Source organism: Desmodus rotundus, chromosome 8 (assembly GCF_022682495.2).
Source record: "Desmodus rotundus isolate HL8 chromosome 8, HLdesRot8A.1, whole genome shotgun sequence".
NCBI lineage: Eukaryota > Metazoa > Chordata > Mammalia > Chiroptera > Phyllostomidae > Desmodus > Desmodus rotundus.
Genome location: NC_071394.1, coordinates 31092956 through 31112514, shown reverse-complemented (window position 1 = coordinate 31112514; position 19559 = coordinate 31092956). Strand labels below are relative to the sequence as shown.

General features: G+C 41.9%; 1 protein-coding gene and 1 non-coding gene across 3 annotated transcripts; both read right to left on the bottom strand.

Moving 5' to 3' along the window:
* Window positions 1-514: 514 nt before the first annotated feature.
* Window positions 515-18143, bottom strand: TP53INP1 (tumor protein p53 inducible nuclear protein 1). Of its 2 annotated transcripts, XM_053930199.2 has the most exons (5): window positions 17948-18143; window positions 10647-10903; window positions 9815-10172; window positions 5083-5315; window positions 515-2861 (listed from the first exon to the last, which is right to left on the bottom strand). In XM_053930199.2, the coding sequence occupies exons 2-5, from the start codon at window positions 10756-10758 to the stop codon at window positions 2845-2847; spliced, it is 720 nt and encodes a 239-aa protein (XP_053786174.1). In that variant the 5' UTR covers window positions 10759-10903; window positions 17948-18143; the 3' UTR covers window positions 515-2844. The 2 variants fall into 2 exon arrangements, with proteins under 2 accessions (XP_053786174.1, XP_053786173.1); XM_053930198.1 differs by having other exon boundaries at window positions 515-5315; window positions 17959-18143.
* Window positions 13689-13817, bottom strand: LOC112315804 (U8 small nucleolar RNA). Its single transcript, XR_002975944.2, has one exon. It is a non-coding gene; the product is annotated as a U8 small nucleolar RNA (small nucleolar RNA).
* Window positions 18144-19559: the final 1416 nt, after the last annotated feature.

Genomic DNA, 19559 nt, shown 5'->3' with positions numbered 1-19559 from the left:
ATCCATCTTGAAATAGCTTATAGTTCTAGAATGCTGATCTCCCCCAAGGATTCCTTAACACGTGAGTTCTTTGAGCTACCTGTTCAAGCATTTTGAATGTTCACTGGACTATTTAAACTAGAGGTCCCTAACAGGGGGCATTAATGGACACAGGGTATGCCTGTACTGCCCTAAAATGTTTTTAAAGATTGTGTCTGCATTTATGTGGTAGAACAGCCACTGAGAATTCACTAAGACAGCTTTAAAGAGTCTAAGAACCAATGTATTAAATTATATATATATTTTTAACACAGATTGGTTGGAGGGAAAAAGTACTGGCTTGCAGTTACCCTCAAATTCATCTTCACTTAAGTGGCTATTGTAAATTTTACCCAAGTTTTTTTAAAAAAAGCATTTAAAGTGTATTATTAAACACATCTTTTGGACAAGTAAAACTAAACAGCAAATATTTTAAGATGTACCTAGTTTTAAGACTACTGACCATAAAGAAAGAAATAAAAGAAGCTGACAAATGTGAAGTTAAAGGACATTTTATTTACTGACAGATTAAAAACCGTAACTCCAGATGGTGCTAAATGCACCACTGAACCCAATTACAAAGAACTGGTGTTAATACACAATTTTTAAGCAATGCTACACTTATTTTTGGCAAAGTGCTGTATTGTTTAGTCTGTGTATAAAACTGACCAGCTATGAACTAATCAGTATAAAAATTTCTATAAAAACAGAAAAAATTTAGACAGTGGCTCAAGAAAAACAAGCTGCCATTTATGCATAGATTGATGTACAGTATAGAACCTAACCAAATGTCCCTTTGTAGTTTTCAAGTTGTTAAAAAAAAAAAGTTTGTGTCCAGAAACACATCAAGAAGGCACATAGTACAATCTACAATACTCTTCAGTCTCTACAACTGATGCTCTGCCCTTGAAAAGCAAATGTGTTCACAATTTTACTTGAGAAAAAAAACAAAGCCACTTTTTTTCTTTGAATAACACACACAATTATTGATTAAAGTTCCAAACCTCTGGAGGAAAATGCAACCAAAAAGCAAGCAAAACCACTCACACACACCAAGCCAGGAAACATACACATGTAACCTCCCCAAGTACTGGTTTGGTTTTCAGAAGTCCATCTAGAAAACAGAAGCCCATCTAGAAAACAAATACTAACACTTAAGGCAAATACAGGGCAAAACTGGGCATTTAACAATTATACAAGTTTTAAAAAGTGTTGTAAGGGAAATTCTCAATGATATACAAAACATGATCCACTTAAGCTGCCTTCCTTTGAATAGTAACTTCTCCCACATATAGGATACTGTTGCAAGTAGAAAAAGGTATCTTTATCTGTATTCTTCCAGCACTCTTTCTCCATGCAAACCACCAACACTGGTGTCAAATTTCAAGTGAAACTGCTACATGGCAAGGCTGACACCATTGCATTAAGTTGGTTTTCTAACTAAAGCATTTTACATAAAATTTTAAGCATTAAAAGAAGTAGATAAGGATGCCATTTATAATGCATCAATATGAGTGATGGCAGTTAAACCATCCATGACAGTAGCCCTACTTTTAAGAGAATTTAATCTGTGTATGGGCCTTATAATTTTAAGGTAACATATACTAGTATCTCCAATACAAGGAGCAGTCTCTAAACTGATTCTAAAAACAAAAACTAATACTTGGAAACTCTTAAACTTTCTCCATTAATCTATTTAAGTTTAAACATATATCTTCTAGTTGGAGTCCTTCATTTTTTGTTTCTAACTCAAAGAAAATGAGGATAAGAAAGATACTCTTCTTTGCTCTTTTCTCTTAAGAAGACATAAAGACAATATATTTCCTTGAGGAGGAAGAGAAATAGCAAACACAGATTCAACAAAGACATAAAGATTACCCACCAGTGTGCTACACAGATTTGAAAAGTAAAACCAATGGGCAATGCTGAACGTCCCTCTCAAGTTTTAGGTAAACTGTCTTACTAGGATCAAGATACTGATACAACAGAGAAGACATGTAAAAAGGAACAGTCTGCCTGGGAACTGGAAAAATGAACAGAAAATTAATGTAAAAAAAAAGCTCCCTGGAATAGGAAGTTAAAAATCCAATCACTTCGCACGTTCTGTAAACAATTCCCCACCCAACTAAGCATGAAAATGCATTGCCACAAAAGATAAATAATGGATGGTTAATCTTCAACTTACAGTGCAGTACACAATTCAATTACTTGAGGAAGAGTAAACATAGAATATACATTACAAAATGTTTTATTAACAAAAACACAAACTTTGAGAAACATGGTGCATTATAAAAACTAAGAAACTTATTCATGAGACCTGCGTCTGTGCACCACGCATTCCAGACTTTTTCCAAGTAACATTCTGGATTATCAGTTTAGAAACAGCACTGACTTCAAAGGGGTCTTATTTCTCACGGCTTGAATTCTGAAGGAATGTGCACTAAAGCACATTGTAAACCACTAATATTTACAACAGCAAAAATAATAATTTATAATAAATTGTATTTTGGCCATGTATCAAAGAATACTTAACATGTTAATATCGTTCTGTGTAATATATTAGTGGTCTTGTGTCTTGCACACAGTAGATGCCTAACGAACATCTAATCACCAAGAACTTCAACTGAATTATGTAACTACTTTCTTCATTTCTTACATGTGCCAATTTCAGAAACCACAATATAGTATCACAGACAGTGTTGTAGCCTTTACCCTGAAAAAACATCCCAAAGACTGAAATTACTTGTCTTCCAGGAACAAGGCATAAAAAACTAGGCCTAGATAAGGGAAACAAAAAGGCAATAACCGGTGGAGATGCAAATGTATTTAAAGTATCAGGAAATCTGAAAAAGAAAAAAAAAGTAAAAAAAAGACCATTGTAGTTTTATATAGAAATATGTTCATGCTGCCAAACAAATTCTCCTGGCTGAACTTCTGTAGCTCATGAGGTACTAACAACTTGCATGCCATGTATTCAGAGGCTTACATCAAGAAAACATTTAGCTGGTCTATTTTCAAGTTACCAATATATGGCCCTATAACAAACATGATGTAAAACATACACACCTTCATGAAAACTCTACCTTATCTCCCAACCCAAGTAAACACAAATAGTAACAAACTTCTACCTCAGTTTGACAAAACTTTACAGACTTGGCCCCTAATAGAAAACAAATAAATAAAGGGGTGGTTGAAATGGAAAGGGGATAAGGAGAGAAGGGGGATCTAGACTCTTGTTCTAAAGAGACATTCCTGGCACTTCACCAACGCCAGAACTACCTAACACCACCATGTAACTACACTATTTGACTTTTTCTGACTCTAAACATTCCAGTCTAGTCAGAAAAGAGCACAGCTCTTCACTTAAAAATAAAAAGTATCCCATGCTTGCCCGCATCAAGCTGCTACAGAGTTACTGAGAAATATACTACTTTATGTAACTACATGCTGCTTTTTCCCTTGAAACATTGTAGAGACATGTACTTATTTAATGAGGGTGGCAAAGAAGATGGAAAAATAAGCTAGTTGATTATGAGGGTGATACTACTGCTCTGTCAGCAGAATGTGCTTTGGATTGTAAATGTACTTAATTTCAGAAGATTTCAGAGTGTGGATGGCTCAGCAAAACCCATCACAACTGCTAAAAAATAAAGTGACTGACTAGAGGTAAGAAGTAGATCTTCTCTGTGTTGAGTGACCTGGCCTCTGTGGGCACTGAACCCTGCACCCTGACCTCGTTAGCACCAACACGCTGAAGAACAGTTGGGGCAGAAAAATTGCCACAGGCCTCACCCCCATCCCCGGATTCAGTAGAGAGGCCCCTGGAATCTCACACAGGTACAGTTCTGGAGAGCCCCACTTCAAATCAGGACACAGTCCTCACAACAGCTATAAGCAAGGTAACTACTACTGTTCCCCTGTTGGTGGAGGAGACAGAGGCCAAAGTGGTTAAAGATTCTGCCTGAAGCCTGACTTAAAACAAAAGATGAAAACTCAAGGAAAGCCCACCTGTCCCTCTTCATTTAGTTGCCATGAAAGGCGATCACCCGGAATTTGCTTGCTTGCCACTTGGCAGGACAGGCTCTGTGGCAGAGGATTAAAAACTGTATCAGAAATACAAAGCCTATCGCTTTTCCCTGGGACAGATATAAATACAAAGTCACTCAAGTGCCTGGACAAGTTCTTCTGAATTTACAGATGATGTGAGGTGGTGAGTGAGCAGAGCTGGCAGGAAAGAATTCAAACAACTTAAATAGTGGACTAATTAGGTTAGTTATGGACATACATTTTCCCAAATACAATTTCACAGGTCTAATTGAATCCCTCTGCACATGAGACAAGTCCTTTGTCCCACGATACCTGTAATGTCTGTACCATGTCACACAGTCACGCCAGAATCAGTGAATGTACTGTTCACTAACACTTAATGTACCTGAATTCCAAAATGAACTCCATGGCTAATCTGGTGGGGAGGGGGACCCATACACACAAAAGTATATCAAGTTTTCTTTCAAAAGAGAAGCCATAATTCCATGATAACTATGGCAACTATAACCTGTTAATGCTCATGTTAGTGTGTAAAAATGTATTTGTTATATACAGAAAAGATTATCAAGTACTGGTCAATAAAGTATGTGGCTGACCCTGAGAATAAATTTTTGCTTACTCAAAAGATTGATTAAGTAATACAAAATAAAGTGAAGCTGAAAGACGCCTATTCTCATACTTGAGAAGAAATGTCTTTAAAATACTAACTTATGTACACCTTAAGAGATTTAAAGACATCCCCAAACACCAAACACTATAACTGTATTGATATGTTTCCAAAAATACTCTGAAAAAATGTACAAAAAAGTAACTGCTAAGAGCAAGGCATTATGTGATACACAGCATGTAAATCTGGTTTTCAAGATAGTGTCTAAACACACTGATAAAACTATGTGATTGGTCATCAACTGGCTGTAGAGAGACAGCATCCTCATCATCCAAACACACATCCACACACATGTACAAACCAAGAGAAACACACCAACCAAACTTGAAATTCTTAGTAATTGTACTGACGTGGGCAGGGCTGATGGACAGCCCAGCTATTGTGCTTGACTTGCCGAGAGTGGCAATCCCTGGTAAGATTTTGGCGACGAAGGCTATTTCTGTTAAGAGACTGTTTTTCACTGTGTTCTTTTATCCACTGGGAAGGGCGAAAGCTCTTGGGTTGTTCCAGAAAAGCTGTGTGAGCAGCAACAGCTGCAACATAGCAGTGAATGTGCTGCCCCACTTCATTTTGAGCTTCCACTCTGCAACAGAAGAAAATGGGGGTGTGTTAAATAGAGTATGTGTTTAATGAAAATTGCAAAGTTACTTAGCAATTCAATTGGCCACACTAACTTATGGCTGAATGAGAGCTCAGTGTCTCATGGCTGACAGACAAGTTTGTATTTTGTGACCATTCTGACTGATAATGGTAGAAAGAAGCAGCCAACTTTTAATAGAAACATGCCATATAAGCAACAGGTGGTTAATTAAGTAGACCATTTTTTAAAAAATAAAAAAAACGCTTTATACTTTGAGTAAATTTCAATTACAAAGCAAACATATATGCTTTCTGCATTTGCCAACTATTTTGCAAATATTATGTATTTTAATTCTCGCCATGATCTTAATAGGAAAATATTTTAATTCCCAAGTTTTACTGATCAGAAACCTAAGGCTCAAAGATGTGTTTGGGTCACAATTATTAACTGACTCAACCGGGATTCAAACACAGGCCTTACTCCGAAGGACCGTGGCTATGAAGCGAGGTGAGTAGTGGTGCGCTGCGGCATCAGCACCTTTAAGACACTTGCTGTCTGTCCGCGAAGTGTCCTGGGAAACAAGGTTTACAACTGTACTTAATAAAACTTTATAGAAGGAAAATCTACTCAACACGTTCTGGTAAGTGGCTACCTGCTTATCATTTATGTCAGGACAGGGCACATTTTGGAGTGGTGTGTGCACAGCAATGCCATGAAGGCCCCTGGCTACAAGCCATATGTTGTACTGTATTTTCTACAGTAAAAGCTGATCAGGTAGGATATATCTAAACTAGAGTAACACAAGACATGAGGAATTTTAAGATTTTTAAGGGTTATTTTATACAGGAAGGGCAGTTATGTTTTCTGTCTATGATCACTGGAGGAAAACACTCTTCTTTTCTAATACATTACTTTTTAAAAAATAGTAGAATCAAAGCAGGTTGCATTAAGAAACTAATAAATAGAAGTTAAAAATAAAACCTAGTTTTTAAAAGGTGGGCACCTTGAGTCCTTAACTTCCTGCTCAGACTGATAACACAGTCTCAGAGGGAATGTACTTACTCTGTGCCAGCGAGTCTCACAAGCAGCTTTCCCTGGCCCTACAGATGCCAGTGGTGAACTATTAAATCACTAGTAAGATTTAAGATGCTATTTAATTTTACTGTTAGGAGGTGGTCAACTTTAACTGGTTTACTATGGGTCATTAAATTACACATATATTATTAAGATTATGGTGTTTATAAAAGTTGAAACACAATAAAACACACACTCTGAAGTTCACCTGTAATTATAAAGCACCTTACTTTTATGTGCCCTGTGGCAATACCTCTAAGGATGGATAGGATGGAAATGATCTAACTTTTGAAAAACATGATTTATTTCCTGCTCAGAAAATACAGATATTTATTTACTACATAGCTATTCTCCTAATTTTGGTAGCACCTAATTTCTACTTGATTTAGTGGGCCTTACTTATAAAAATTTCAAGTCCAAAAATAAGGATAGTAAATAAGATTTTGGTTATTATAATAATTTGCAGTACATTCTTCTGTCCAGAAAGAATTTATATAACATTGAATGTGTTGTTCTGATCCATTACATATGGAAAAGTACCTATGTAACTTCCCTATTGTTATATCAAAACATAACAAGATACAAAAACCAACAAGATATTAAGAAATGACATTCTCACTGCATCAAAACTGCAAACACAGAACCAGATGCAGTGCAAGGTCCTGAACTGGACACTGCTGTGTACAAACCAGATGAAATATTCTGGGCTCCAATGAGGAAATCGGAGCATGGTGTGTGTAGATGAAGTGAAATTTTACTAAAAAAAGAAAGGTGGAGATCATTGCCTAGGAAGCAGATTATAAAATAGTGTATGCAACTTGACCCCATTTAGGTTAAAAATGGTGTGTGTGTGCGTGCGCGCACACGTGTGTGGTCCATACAGGAAAACAATCTGGAAGGATATGCCCTATGGTCTCAATAGTATTCACGGCTGGGTAATAAAAATGTCATTTTAAATTTCTGCATATTTGTATTTTCTAATTTCCTGCAATGCATATGTACTATTTCGTTAATGTTATTTACAAAGCTGAATATATATACACATATATACACACACACACAAACACACACTTTAAATACTGAAAAATATATATACAAATGCCAGTAAGTGTAGAGTGACTATTAATCATGCTAAACTCTTGAATGGAATTCCTCAGAGGTGAGATCAGAAACAGGGAAGAATTTACCACTATGAGATGCCAATTCACAACAGTCAGAATGGCCATCATAAACAAGTGTTGGTGAGGATGTGGAGAAAAGGGAACCCTAGTGCACTGTTGGTGGGAATGCAGACTGATACAACCACTGTGGAAAGCAGTATGGAATTTCCTCAGAAAACTAAAAATGGAACTGCCCTTTGACCCAGCAATTCCACTGCTGGGATCATACCCTAAGAATCCTGAAACACCAATCCAAAAGAACCTATGCACCCAATGTTCATAGCAGCACAATTTATAATAGCCAAGTGCTGGAAGCAACCTAAGTGCCCATCAGTAAATGAGTGGATCAAAAAACTATGGTACATTTACACAATGGAATACTATGCAGCAGAAAGAAAGAAGGAGCTCCTACCCTTCACAACAGCATGGATGGAACTGGAGAGTATTATGCTATGAAAATAAGCCTGGCATGAAATACAAATGCCATACGATCTCATACATAAGTGGAGCCTAATCAACAAAATAAGCAAAATATAACCAGAGACATTGAAATAAAGAACAAACTGACAGTAACCAGAAGGGAGGTGGGAAGGGGATAACAGAGGAAAGAAGGGGAAGATGATAGTGGGGGTGGGTGGGGCAGGGGACAGTGGTGGAGGGAAAATGGAGACAATTGTACTTGAACAACAATAAAAAAAAATTCAGGAAGAATTTTTAAGAACTGAAGAAATTAATTTGAGTCAAATATAAAGCAATTAAATCAATATTACCTCCAAAAACTTGTAAACTTTTGTTGGAACGCCTCCCTGACCTCTTGATAAGCTTACAGGGCTGAATAAAGTGCCAGCTAAAGTAACATTTCCCATCAAAGATCTTACCTAGTAGAAAGCCTAGGTAACTATTTAAGCAAACTGTTTTTCAATTTGACACAAGCATATGTCTATCTTCAGTCAAGATAAGCTACAATGTTGAGACTTGACAGTGCAGTAAACTCTGGTAAAGTTAAATTAAGGAGCTTCCTGGGCTTTGTTTATACTTGGCAAACAGGAAATGGAAGATATATACAATGGTCTAGTTTGTAGAGTCAGAGCCTGGACAATCAACAGAGAGGCCCTTTGGATGACAGCGCTAACTACAGGAATATCTGAACTGCTCCAAGGAAGCAGTCACCTGTACCCTGGACAGGCATGAAGAGAATTATGGCAGTGCCAGCACCCCCACACTTCAACACCACAGGGAACCTTCCTCTAGTGCACATCATGGCCTAGTCAGACTTTGAGACAATTAATGCTGCCATGGGCTTATTTTAGTGGGAGGACGCAATCCTGAATATGTTCCCTGGACAAAGGCCACACAATGTCTCTTAAGTTTGCCTTGGAACACACCAGACTTCACTGACCAGGCCTCTCCTTGAACCTGTCCAGGCCCTCCACCAGCCTGGCACTGAAAGAGCCTTTCAGACCACTTGGGACCCCCATGTATCAACAAAACGCTGTTTGGGTATGAAATCTTTCCTCTGTGAGGCAGAAAACTCTCTGAGCAAAATGTTTTGGTAAAGCTGCCATTTTACTTCATGCTAAGATTTCTCAGGTTTTCAAGGTTAAGAGCCATTTGATGTAACTTAGCTAGAACTACTTGGAAGAAAGTAAGAGTTATGTTTTAAGACATAATATTCTTGTTGAATTTGATACCCTCAAATAATCCAGTCTTACAGTACCAGTTATATTCTAAGCTACATAACATAAATGCCAGTCTTTTCTTCTCATTCGTTAGCAGCATATTATAAATGGATAAGCTCTCCATTATATAACTAGAACATATTATAATTTTTCTTTTTCACAGTATCTTATATTTGAATGTCATCTGATTCCTACAAAATCATCCTCTTCCCTTAAGTGTTTACTGCTGAAAATCACTCAGTATGTAAGCTAACTTTTAAAGGTTCTGTAAAATGACAACGTCTATGTATGGATATATACGTACATATATGCATATGCAGAGAGAATAAAAATGGTGAAATGTTAATAAGGGTTTTGAAGACAATGAAAAAATAGGTTAAGAGAATATGGAACTTTTTGAAAATCTAAAATGAACAAGTTTTTTTAATACCATCAACTGCCTTGTTGTGCACTATGCGTATACGTTCATAAATCTCTTACAAAATTACTTTTTCATCTTCTAAAAACTAAGCTTTGAGTGGTAGGAGAAATAAATAAACCGCATGGTAAGCAGAATGCCTATGGAAAGAGTCAAATACTTTTGACGTACCTTGGACTACCTGCGTTATGAAGCTCATCAGTCCCGCAGCTGGTCTCACTGAGAGCAGGGCAGGAGTTATGCACGGCGTAGACAGACATGCTGGGATGTTCAATGAGAAGGTTTTCCATAGGACTGGTTTCCACCTTGATAGTGGTTAATCCACCCGCAGTGAAACACGGGGGAGGAGTGATAAACCAGCTCTCCTCCATCGGACAGGATTCAAACTGGAGGAAGCAGGAATCACTTGTATCAGCCAAGCACTCAAGAGACGCAGGTAAACAGGAGAAGACTGAAGGATGCTTGGTAGGTGAGTCTTCAATGATGTCTTCTTCCTCATCTTCTGCTGCTGACAAACCAGTGCAAGTGTCTTAAAGATGAGAGAGACACTGCTATTAGCTGATGCCCACATTCCTTCATTTAGATCAGAAAAAAACCATTTATATTCACCCATGAGTATAAAATAATTTCTGAGCACTGTGTGTACATGTATGATGTATCACTGTATGGGATGCATTACTCTGGCTTTGTGAGAAGGTTTTCAGACTGTTTCTGTTCTACTGAGTAAACGTATAACAAGCCATATGTTACTGCTTGTCTAGCCTGAGGGTTTTCTATTAAAGTGATTTGATCAGGGTGCAAGAGTTGCAAACTGGCAGGTGTCAGTCAATTTCATGAGCTGATCACCTGGCACAGGATGTTTCCTGCAATTTTTTAATACAAATTCTTGTTTATTTACTTTTAAGGCTGAAAAACCTTTGAAGTTACTGATTTACTTATGCAAAAACTGAGATGCGAGTGTTTGCACTTTTGCTGTGATGATTAATGGCGGAGGATACCTTACCTATGAAATCAACAAGAATCCATTCGTCATCTTCTTTCTCACTAAATTCTGGTTCTTGGTTGGAAGGAGTGTTGCTTTCACCTACAAACATTTTATTCAATCTCTGGAACATTTTTAAGGCAAGACTGAGACTTTGGCTGGATGTTTTTATAGCTGAGATTCGAAACCCCTGTCTTCAGTCAGCCTGACGGCACTGACAGGAGAGGAAAGTGCACAAGGTGCTTATTCAACTTGGGCGAGAAGAACAGTCATTATCCCTAAAATAGAACAGAAAAATCAGGTTATTTCAAACCAGCATGTCTTTACATAATATGTGTGTGTGGTTCTGAAAGTGCGCACACACATACATGCACACCCTTAGAGAAAGCACAGGCCTTAGCCTTCTGGCACAGCTCTTCCTTTTCTGCAGGAGCCAAAGGTAAGAACTGCAATATCTGGTATTTACAAAGCATAAATGACTACTGAAACAACTTGTACATATCTTAAAATGTGAAATAAAAAGAAAGGTGTTGGCACAGATACAGAGAACAGGCTGATGGTTGCCAGAGGGGAGGGGGACTGGAGGACTGGCTAACAAAGGTGAAGGGATGAAGAAGTACAAATTGGCAGTTACAAACTAGTCACGGAGATATAAAGAACAGCATAGGGAATACAGTCAACAATACTGTAATAGCTGTATGGTACCAGATGGGTACTACTTGAAATACCTGGAGGACCACTTTGTAAAGTATGACTATCTAACCACTACACTGTACACCTGAAACGTGTATTATAATATTGAGTGTCAAATGTATTTGAAAAATAAAATGTAAAAAAACTGAATGTGGGATCAGTGACTGCAGAATTTACTTTCACAACTCAGTTCAGACGTCCCCCTGGCCTGGAGAATATCCATGGCCCCTCCACTCAGACCTACCCCGGTACAGAAGAGCTCCTTGAGGGCAGGGGCCATACCATTCACTTTAGTTGCCTCAGCACTTCGTGCAGCATCAGCTGTTCAACTATTAACACCAAAGCGTGACAAGCCATATAAATTAGGAAGTAGTTTTTTTAAAGATTTTACTTATTTATTTAGAGAGAGGGGACAGAGGGAGGAAGAGAGGGATAGAAACATCGACTGGTTGCCTCCTGCATGTCCCCAACTGGGAATAGAACCAGCAACCTTTCATTTGGCAGGCCAACACTCAATCCACAGAGCCACACAAGAGAGAGGAGGAACTATTTCTTTTAAATAAAATTATAATTCATTCTAGAATTCATAACTTTAAAAAGATAAAGCATTGTGAGTAACAACATTATTGGAGAACTGCAAAAGAAAAGGAGGAAAGAGTTGGTTCTCTTTCACATCTGTACTTTTATATTAAGGGATACATTTGAATAAAGTTTATAAATTTAAATAATTTCAGACTGCAGTATTGCTTTTTGTTAAGTACAGGAACAAATACTAGATATTAACAGTCATTCTATATAGCAGTCAACTGCCAGAAGCTGCCAACTGAACGCGGTAATAGTACCCAGTGACCACCCTATGCCAGGCATTTATCCTTCTCTGGCCCATTTTCTCTTGTGCTCTGTACCTCTTATATGTGACTACACGCATACCTAATTACTTTTCAAATCTGTAAGGACAGCATACTTGGACCTTCAAAACAATTCTTACAGCTGGCATGGGAAAATGTACACTGTAGAAAACTAAGGACAGCAACTAGAACTGGAACCAGCCATTCACCGTGTAGTGGCAAGTAGTGGTCAGTGTGCCTGGGTTCAGTGCTGGCCCTGCTGCTTCTGCCCTCTGCGACTTTCAAAGTTACACTATTCGAGCTGGCAGTAGGTCCACCTCATGGATTTCTGTTGATTTCTAAATGAGGAACTATCCTTGTCTGATCTTATTCCAGAGTTCCAGATTTATGTATTCATGTCTTCCTGGTTACCCGATGGGCATATCAAGCCTAACACATATCAAAGAGAACTTAATTTTCCCCCCACAAACTTATGTACTGTCCTTTATCCCTTCTCAGTAAGGAGCAGCAGCAGCACCCAGCAGTTTATTCAGGCCCCAAACCTAGCAGATACCCTTGGCTTCTTCTAAGCCCTACCATGCTCCCTCCGTCCTACGCCACCCCTCCTCCAAACTATCAGCAAGTCCTCCTGACTCTAGCTACATGTGTGGTTTGAATCCACCTACTTCCCTCTACCACTCTCATCCTAGTTGAAACCAACCTTCCTGGTGTCTCTCCAGATTCTGCCAGTCACCTCCTAGATGGTCTCCCTGACCCTATACTTGTAAAATGAGAGAAGGCAGGCAACCAACTTGGCAAGGCATTTGGCACAAAGTTCTCAGTCACTGTCAACTATCATTCTACAAATATTTATCGAGCACCTCTTACGCATCAGGTGCAGCGCTAAGTGCAGGGAAAAGGCAGTAAATAAAGCCCTCCTGTGGCAAGTTAACAACCCATGTGCTATGTGCCCTGGAAGAACTACTGGGTGTCCCTCAGACCTCTGCAGGGGGAGGTCAGGGAAGATAAATGACTTTAATCTTGAGTGGATGGGAAGATGAACAATGAAGGGACAGAAGCAACACTGTGGAAACCTGAAATTGGGAATGAGGCACCTGCCGTGTGGCTCCAGACTCACATGAACAGTTGTGAGGGCAGGCTAGGGCAGAAGTTAATGGGAGGAAACAGTCAAGGATGACCCAGTCTTCTGGCTTGGCCAACTGTGAGGATGGTGAGACCATGTAATGGAACAAGAGTACTGCAGAGGTGGTTTGGGCATTTTAGAGAGGCTGAATTTGGGAAATCTGCAAGTCATGCAGCTGGAGATGTCTAGTAGGTGGCTGAATATAGGGCTGTGGAGTTCAAGGGCACAGTCTCAGCTCGGGGCACAGACTTGGGAGTTGTCAACACAAAGCAGGTAACAGAAACCATAATAGTGGATGAGACCATCCAGGGAGGATGAAAAGCACCTCACTAAACAACACTTCTTTTTCTGATGAGAATAAGGCTTTAACCCATAACTTCAGACTTTTTGTTTTAAAGAATCAGGAACAATCTGGGTGTTGCAAGTCCTGGTTATGCAGAAATGCTAATCCCAAGTCATGAACTCCATCATCATATCCCAATCTGTCCTCCAGAAGGAGGAAGAGGGAAAGATTATCTGACCTGATGATGTAATTTCAGACTTTTGACATTTCACTTTCAAAACAGCCATCTTCAGCTGTAAATGTAGTTAGAATCTGTAGCTGATTAGATTCCTGGTTCAATTCTTTACGTGCAAATTGGATTATGGCAGCTGTTTGCTGTGCTACTACAACTGTGTAGTACTATGAATGTGTCTTCATATCAATGACATCTGAATACTTTTGTGGTCACAATCCATCACCCTCAGCCATTAAATATTGAAGGTGGGTAAACAGGAAGTGTCACTTGCATAACCAGTCTTCCTGCAACACGGCCAGATCATGAAGGCTGGAGGAATTCTAGTATAAGAATTCAAATTCAGCTCTGTTTCACGTAAGAGAAGTTAGAAGAGAGGTGGGCTATGTGATTTGCTTAACCGACTGTGGTATGACATACATCCCAAGAGAAGAACTATCACAGGGTTTGATATAAAGGTTTTGAATATATAAGCTAGAAGGGAAAGAAAATATTTTCAAAATATTTTCCCCATTTCTCTTAAATTGTGGAGGCAGATATTGGCCCCAAGTATATTTCTGTGTCTGCTGGAACCAGTTGAGAGACTAATCCCAGTTCCCTAGAGTACTGGGTTGGATGCAGGCTCTGTACCAGATAGGAAGCTGGCAGTGGGGGGGTAGGGGAGCAAGAGAACACACCCCACAGGGAGACCCTTGCTCCTCCTAAAAGAGCATCTTGTTCCCCAACTGTGATGCCACATGGGGTCCATGCCAGATCAGTGGCAGCTACAAGGCAGAGAACATTGCTGGGACCACTGTGGCTGGGCAGCTGTGGGTTTCCAACGGCAGACGGCCCCCTCTGGCTACAGCTCCAAACCCATGTGAGGACAGCCAGCTTATCCTGGAACAGGCGCAACTATGCCACAGGAAAGGTGTCTCCAGTGGGGCTTTCCACGTGGCAGCACAAGTCAATCTTCTGGTTTCCTGCAGTCAGAGGCTGTCTCCAGATGTCCCATGCCTCCTGAAAGGGCAACCAGCCTTGGGTGTGGTGTTCAGGAGCCCAGCCAGTCTAGAGAAGAGCTCATCATCATCTTTCCAAGTCACTGTTGGTATTTATGTAACACACCTGCTCAGTGTTCCCACTGAGTGGAGTCCTGCCTATCCTGCCAATGACCCAGCGACTGTCCCAACCCAGTCACTGCTACTCTTGACCTTGGCTCCTGCCAAGGAACGGAGGCTCTCCACCGGGCTGGTTCTATGTGGAGCTAAAGGGCAAGGCAGAAGAGACTTCACTCCTCCCTGCATGTCACTGACTGTTTGATACAACTGGAGGGCAATGATAAAACTAAAATGAAAATTCCTAAGAGGACAAATTTACAAACACAGCTCTGAATTTAGTATAGAGGTAGAGGCAGAGAAGCCTAGGTGTGAGAGTGCTGCCTTTCTTTGGGGCATCTGCAAACTTTCAGCCTTAAACCTCAGTCGAGCAGTCTCACCCCCAGCAGAGAAAAGAAACCAAGTGTCTGCACCCCAGCATTTCAAGAAGGCAGCTTTGTGCCTGTAATCCTGGCTCAAAATACCTCGCTTTAAAAATGTCTTTTTCATTATAAAATGAATGAAATCACATTACAAAAAGTTTAGAAAATAGGTATTATTTCATGTCTTGTTGCAACCACTGTTAGTACATTGCACATTTTCCTCTAGCTTTTTCTACGACAGTCTTTTTAATCATTAGTTGTAGTCTAGTAATCGCACGATTTTGTATCCTGCCTTGTTACTTTACATTTCATCATCAATGCTTTGCATATTATATATTACATGAGTAGAAATGCTGTGAGCAGAGAAAGGTGGCTGAGTTGATACTTATGGGGAAGAGCATTCTACATAGTTCAAGAACTTAGAAAAGGAGTTGCTGGTCTGGAAGAGCTTGTTAGCTTCTCATTTTTAAGACAGCACCAACCTAGAGGGAGTACAGCTCTGGAATTAGCCTGCTGTGTTTGAAATCTTGGCTTTGCTACTTGCATCTTGTGTGAACTTAAGATATTTAGTGACTTTTTGGTGCCTCAGTTTTCTTACCCTTAAAATGGGGATGGCAGTGGGGAATATTAAGTGTGTGTCACTTAATAGCACCTGGCACATAGCAGGTAAATATTAACCACAAGTTCATTCCGAGGTAATTGTTGATTGACTATGAGCAAGTAATTTAGCATCTTTGGGTCTGAGTGTTTTTACCTGCAAAATGTTTACATAATAATTAGAGCTACAGTTCACTGAATGCTTATTTTATGAGACATGGACCTGATGTACTTATTTGTCCCATTGTACTAGTAAGGAAACTGAGGCTCAGATATTAAGTAACTTGCTCAAAAGTGACAGAGCTGCTCAGGGGTGGAGCTGGCATTACAGCCTCAGTCTGTCTGGTTCCAAGTACATTGCTTTTCCCTGCACATGATCTCTCAGGCTCCTTCCAGCCTCAACTGTGGCTCTATGAACTTCAGAGAACAGCGCTGTTTCAGTTGTTGTTAGCTGCCAGTAGGCGGCTCCAAAAACAACATTAAAAAATAAAAATCCCACAACTTTGATGATCTAACTTCATGTACACTTGTGGCTTCTTGACAGTTTCGAAATACCAGGTGGCTCAACAAACCACATCATGATTGAAAAGCAGTCTCAAAATTATCGCTTTATACCCTGCCCCCTTCACTTGTTTAGGGAAAAAAAAAACATGCTGATTTGAGTAATTTAAAATCTATTTAAACTGTAGAAAAACCAAGCAAGAAAGTAGTCTTTGCCTGTTCCACTTTGACCTTTTTTCAACTAGCTGCAAAAGGGTCACTCTCCCAGGGACCCACGGGTGTCAGCCCTGAAGCTGACTGACAGTGGACAAAGACAGAAATAGGTGGTAATTCATAGCCTGGTAACTTTGAATTTTGAGAGTGGACCATTCCCAAGAGAAACAAACATAAGAGAGCACTCACAGAAAAGAACAAAAGATAGGATGAAACAAACAAGAGACCTTGGTCATAGAAATTCGTAAGACCCTGGTTCCAGGCAGGGGCCTTTGAAAATTACGCTGCCAGTTCAGAATTAACAGTGTCTGCGATTTAAAACCAAAAGCCTCCCAAGTGCTTTTCACATCTGCAATGAAAAATGTATTTCAATTACCAGGCAAGTGATGTCAGGATCTTGGAGCACCTCATAACTTCTGTTCAGTGACTCCCACGGGTAACTCCCCTCCCCCTTTCCCTAGAACTACTTTGTATTCAGAAAACTTTCACTTTTAGTAGTGTATGCCCAAGTCCTTGGAAGTTACAGATGCAAAGGGGCTCTTCCTTAATCTACTCAATTTGGAATTAACATAGACGATAATAAGCAGACATAATTGGGAAATACAGTAAGAACAGGAACTGTCACTTAAAATTCATCTCCGTCTTTGAAAGAGAAAACACCATGTCCTTTTAATTGGCTGTGTGGCCTTGTGTAAATGACTCGATTTCTCTGGACCTCGGGTTTCCTATTCACAAAATAATACGGTAAAGCAAGCATTATGCTATATGGCGTATCGTAGGCCCTCAGCGTGGATTACTCGTAAAATGATAAGGATTTTTTAATTATGGGCAAGTAAAGTGAGTGCTCCACAGGTGCGACCTCAAAGAGTGAGGTGTCAGATCCAGCGCGTAACTGCGGTCACCGGGTTCCGGGAGCCGCAGAGCCCACGGTGCCACCGAGCGCGACCCAGGGCCAGGTGTCTGGTGGAGGGGGCGCGGGGCGCGGGCCGGGAGGAACGAGTCCCAGGGCGGAGGCCAGGAGCCCGCGGGCGCGCGGTCCCAGGCCGACCGCCCGGTGCAGGAGCAGGAGCGGAGGGGAGTGAGGAGGAGGAGGTCCGGCCGCGGCCGAGAAAACAGGCACGTTCGGGGGAGGAGGCAGAAACCAAACACTTAACCGCCGCCCCGCGCCGGGGCTCGGCCCGGCCCCGGTCCGCCAGGCCGCCTCTGCCCGCACCCGGGGTTGGGAGGCCCGCCGAAAGGGTGGGCGGCCGGGGGAGGCGCCAGGAGGAAGCGGGAGCCCGGAGAGCTCGCGGCCGGAGGGCGCGGCGCGCGGGTCCGGGCAGCGCCGCCGGGGCGTCGGGACGAGCGGACGCGGCCCCCGCCCCGCCCGCACTTACGTGGGCCTGACCTGCAGCGCGGACGGCGACGAAGATACAGCGCGTCGCTCCGCGGGGACCGGCGGGCTCGGCGTGGGGCTGCTGAGGTAGCTGCGGGTCCCGGGACTGCGGGCGCTGGGCCGGGCCGGCCCTCCTGTAGCTGCGCCGCTGGCCGCCGCCGGCCCCACTCGCTCCTTTTGTTGTTGTGCAGCGCTCGGAACAGCTGATCGGCCGCTCCGCCCGCCGCTGGCCCCGCCCCGGGGCCGGGCCAGCGCTGGATCCGCCAATCGGAGGCGCCGGAGCCCCGGGGCCACCCTGCGAGAGGTTGTCACTAACGCACGTGACCTGGCGCCGGGCCCGGCAACACTCTCAAGTTAGAAACAAGCCCGGGCAACAAAAGCCGGGCGCCGGGCGTCGGGAGGAGACTGTAGGGGCGAGCGGAAGGGAGGGAGAGTGGGGGTTCGGCGGGGCTGGCACTGGAGCGAATGGGGGACAGAAATGGGAACCTGCAGGAGTGTGAGAAAGAGCGCGAAGGGCGAAAGGGAAATCCCAGACTCCTGTTATTCCTTTGGCCAACGGTTTGTAGCACAAAGGGACTCAAAACACCTTTTTAATTTTTTTTTTTTAACTGTGAGAGGAAGATAGTGGACATTGAGCGTTATGGAGTCCAAAGACCCCAAGAGGCCCGTTCAAGCCAATGTAAAACCACAGACACCACTGTCCGGCAGGCCCACTTCCTGGCCTTCTTGGATGGGAAGTCTGGGCTCCAGACAAGGGGAATTCAGGGTTACCCAACCTCCTTTTGAAGGTAGGGAGTCGGGCCCCACCTCGCTGTGTCATGCTGGCTGCACTTGCCCACAGGCTCAGGATTCAGCCTATGGAAGGGCAAGGCAGAAGAGGCCATCAGACCAGGCCCGAAAGCCAAGAGGACAGGAGCTGAAGAGCCTTCTGCTCCAGCAGGCGACAAAGCACCCTGGAAAAACCCCGGAGGAGGAAGAGTTAGGAAAGCTGCTTCTTCCCCAGGCTCTGCATCGAAGCTCTCCAGTGTCCCAAGGAGGTTATGACCTCTATTCTACTGTTATAAGTGCAAGCTGTGGGCATCTACACAGGACCCACCTGATCACCCGATTATTTATAGTGAGAAGAAAATGAGACATTGGGTTTGAAAATGCTTTCCAAACCAAAGCTCTGTATGTGTAGAGATGGATTAGCTGTGCCTGGAAAAGACCAGCGAATCAGTTGATGCAGATCTGCTCTCATGTGGATCCTGTCTGGGCAGAGATGCAATTCTCTGACCCGGGGTGGAATTTATGGCAGCCTTCAGCAGGTATCTGTAGCATACTTTACAGTGTCTGGAAGACTCACATTCTGATCCTCAGAAGAGTCCTGGGGTCAGTCTGTCTCCAACAGTAGTGATTTTGACAGGCGTAAATCAAAGTGCCGAGGATTATCTGACACCCAGAAATAATAACCAAAATATGGTGCCCATTTGAGGTTTTCTCAGGAGGTAGACCAAACCTGTAACCTGTGGACTGGACAGTCTCATAGAACTGAGCATGCTTTGGATTTTAGGTTTGGGCAAATCAGGCCTATCTTAATATTGTCTCTCAAGTGCCATTGCTATGCCTGGAGT

Coding starts and splice junctions, on each gene's coding strand:
- TP53INP1 (XM_053930199.2), bottom strand. CDS start 10,758: ATGTTCCAGAGATTGAATAAAATGTTTGTAGGTGAAAGCAACACTCCT. Junction 10,173..10,646: donor GATTCTTGTTGATTTCATAG/GTAAGGTATCCT, acceptor CTCATCTTTAAG/ACACTTGCACTGGTTTGTCA. Junction 5,316..9,814: donor CATAACGCAGGTAGTCCAAG/GTACGTCAAAAG, acceptor CTTCTGTTGCAG/AGTGGAAGCTCAAAATGAAG.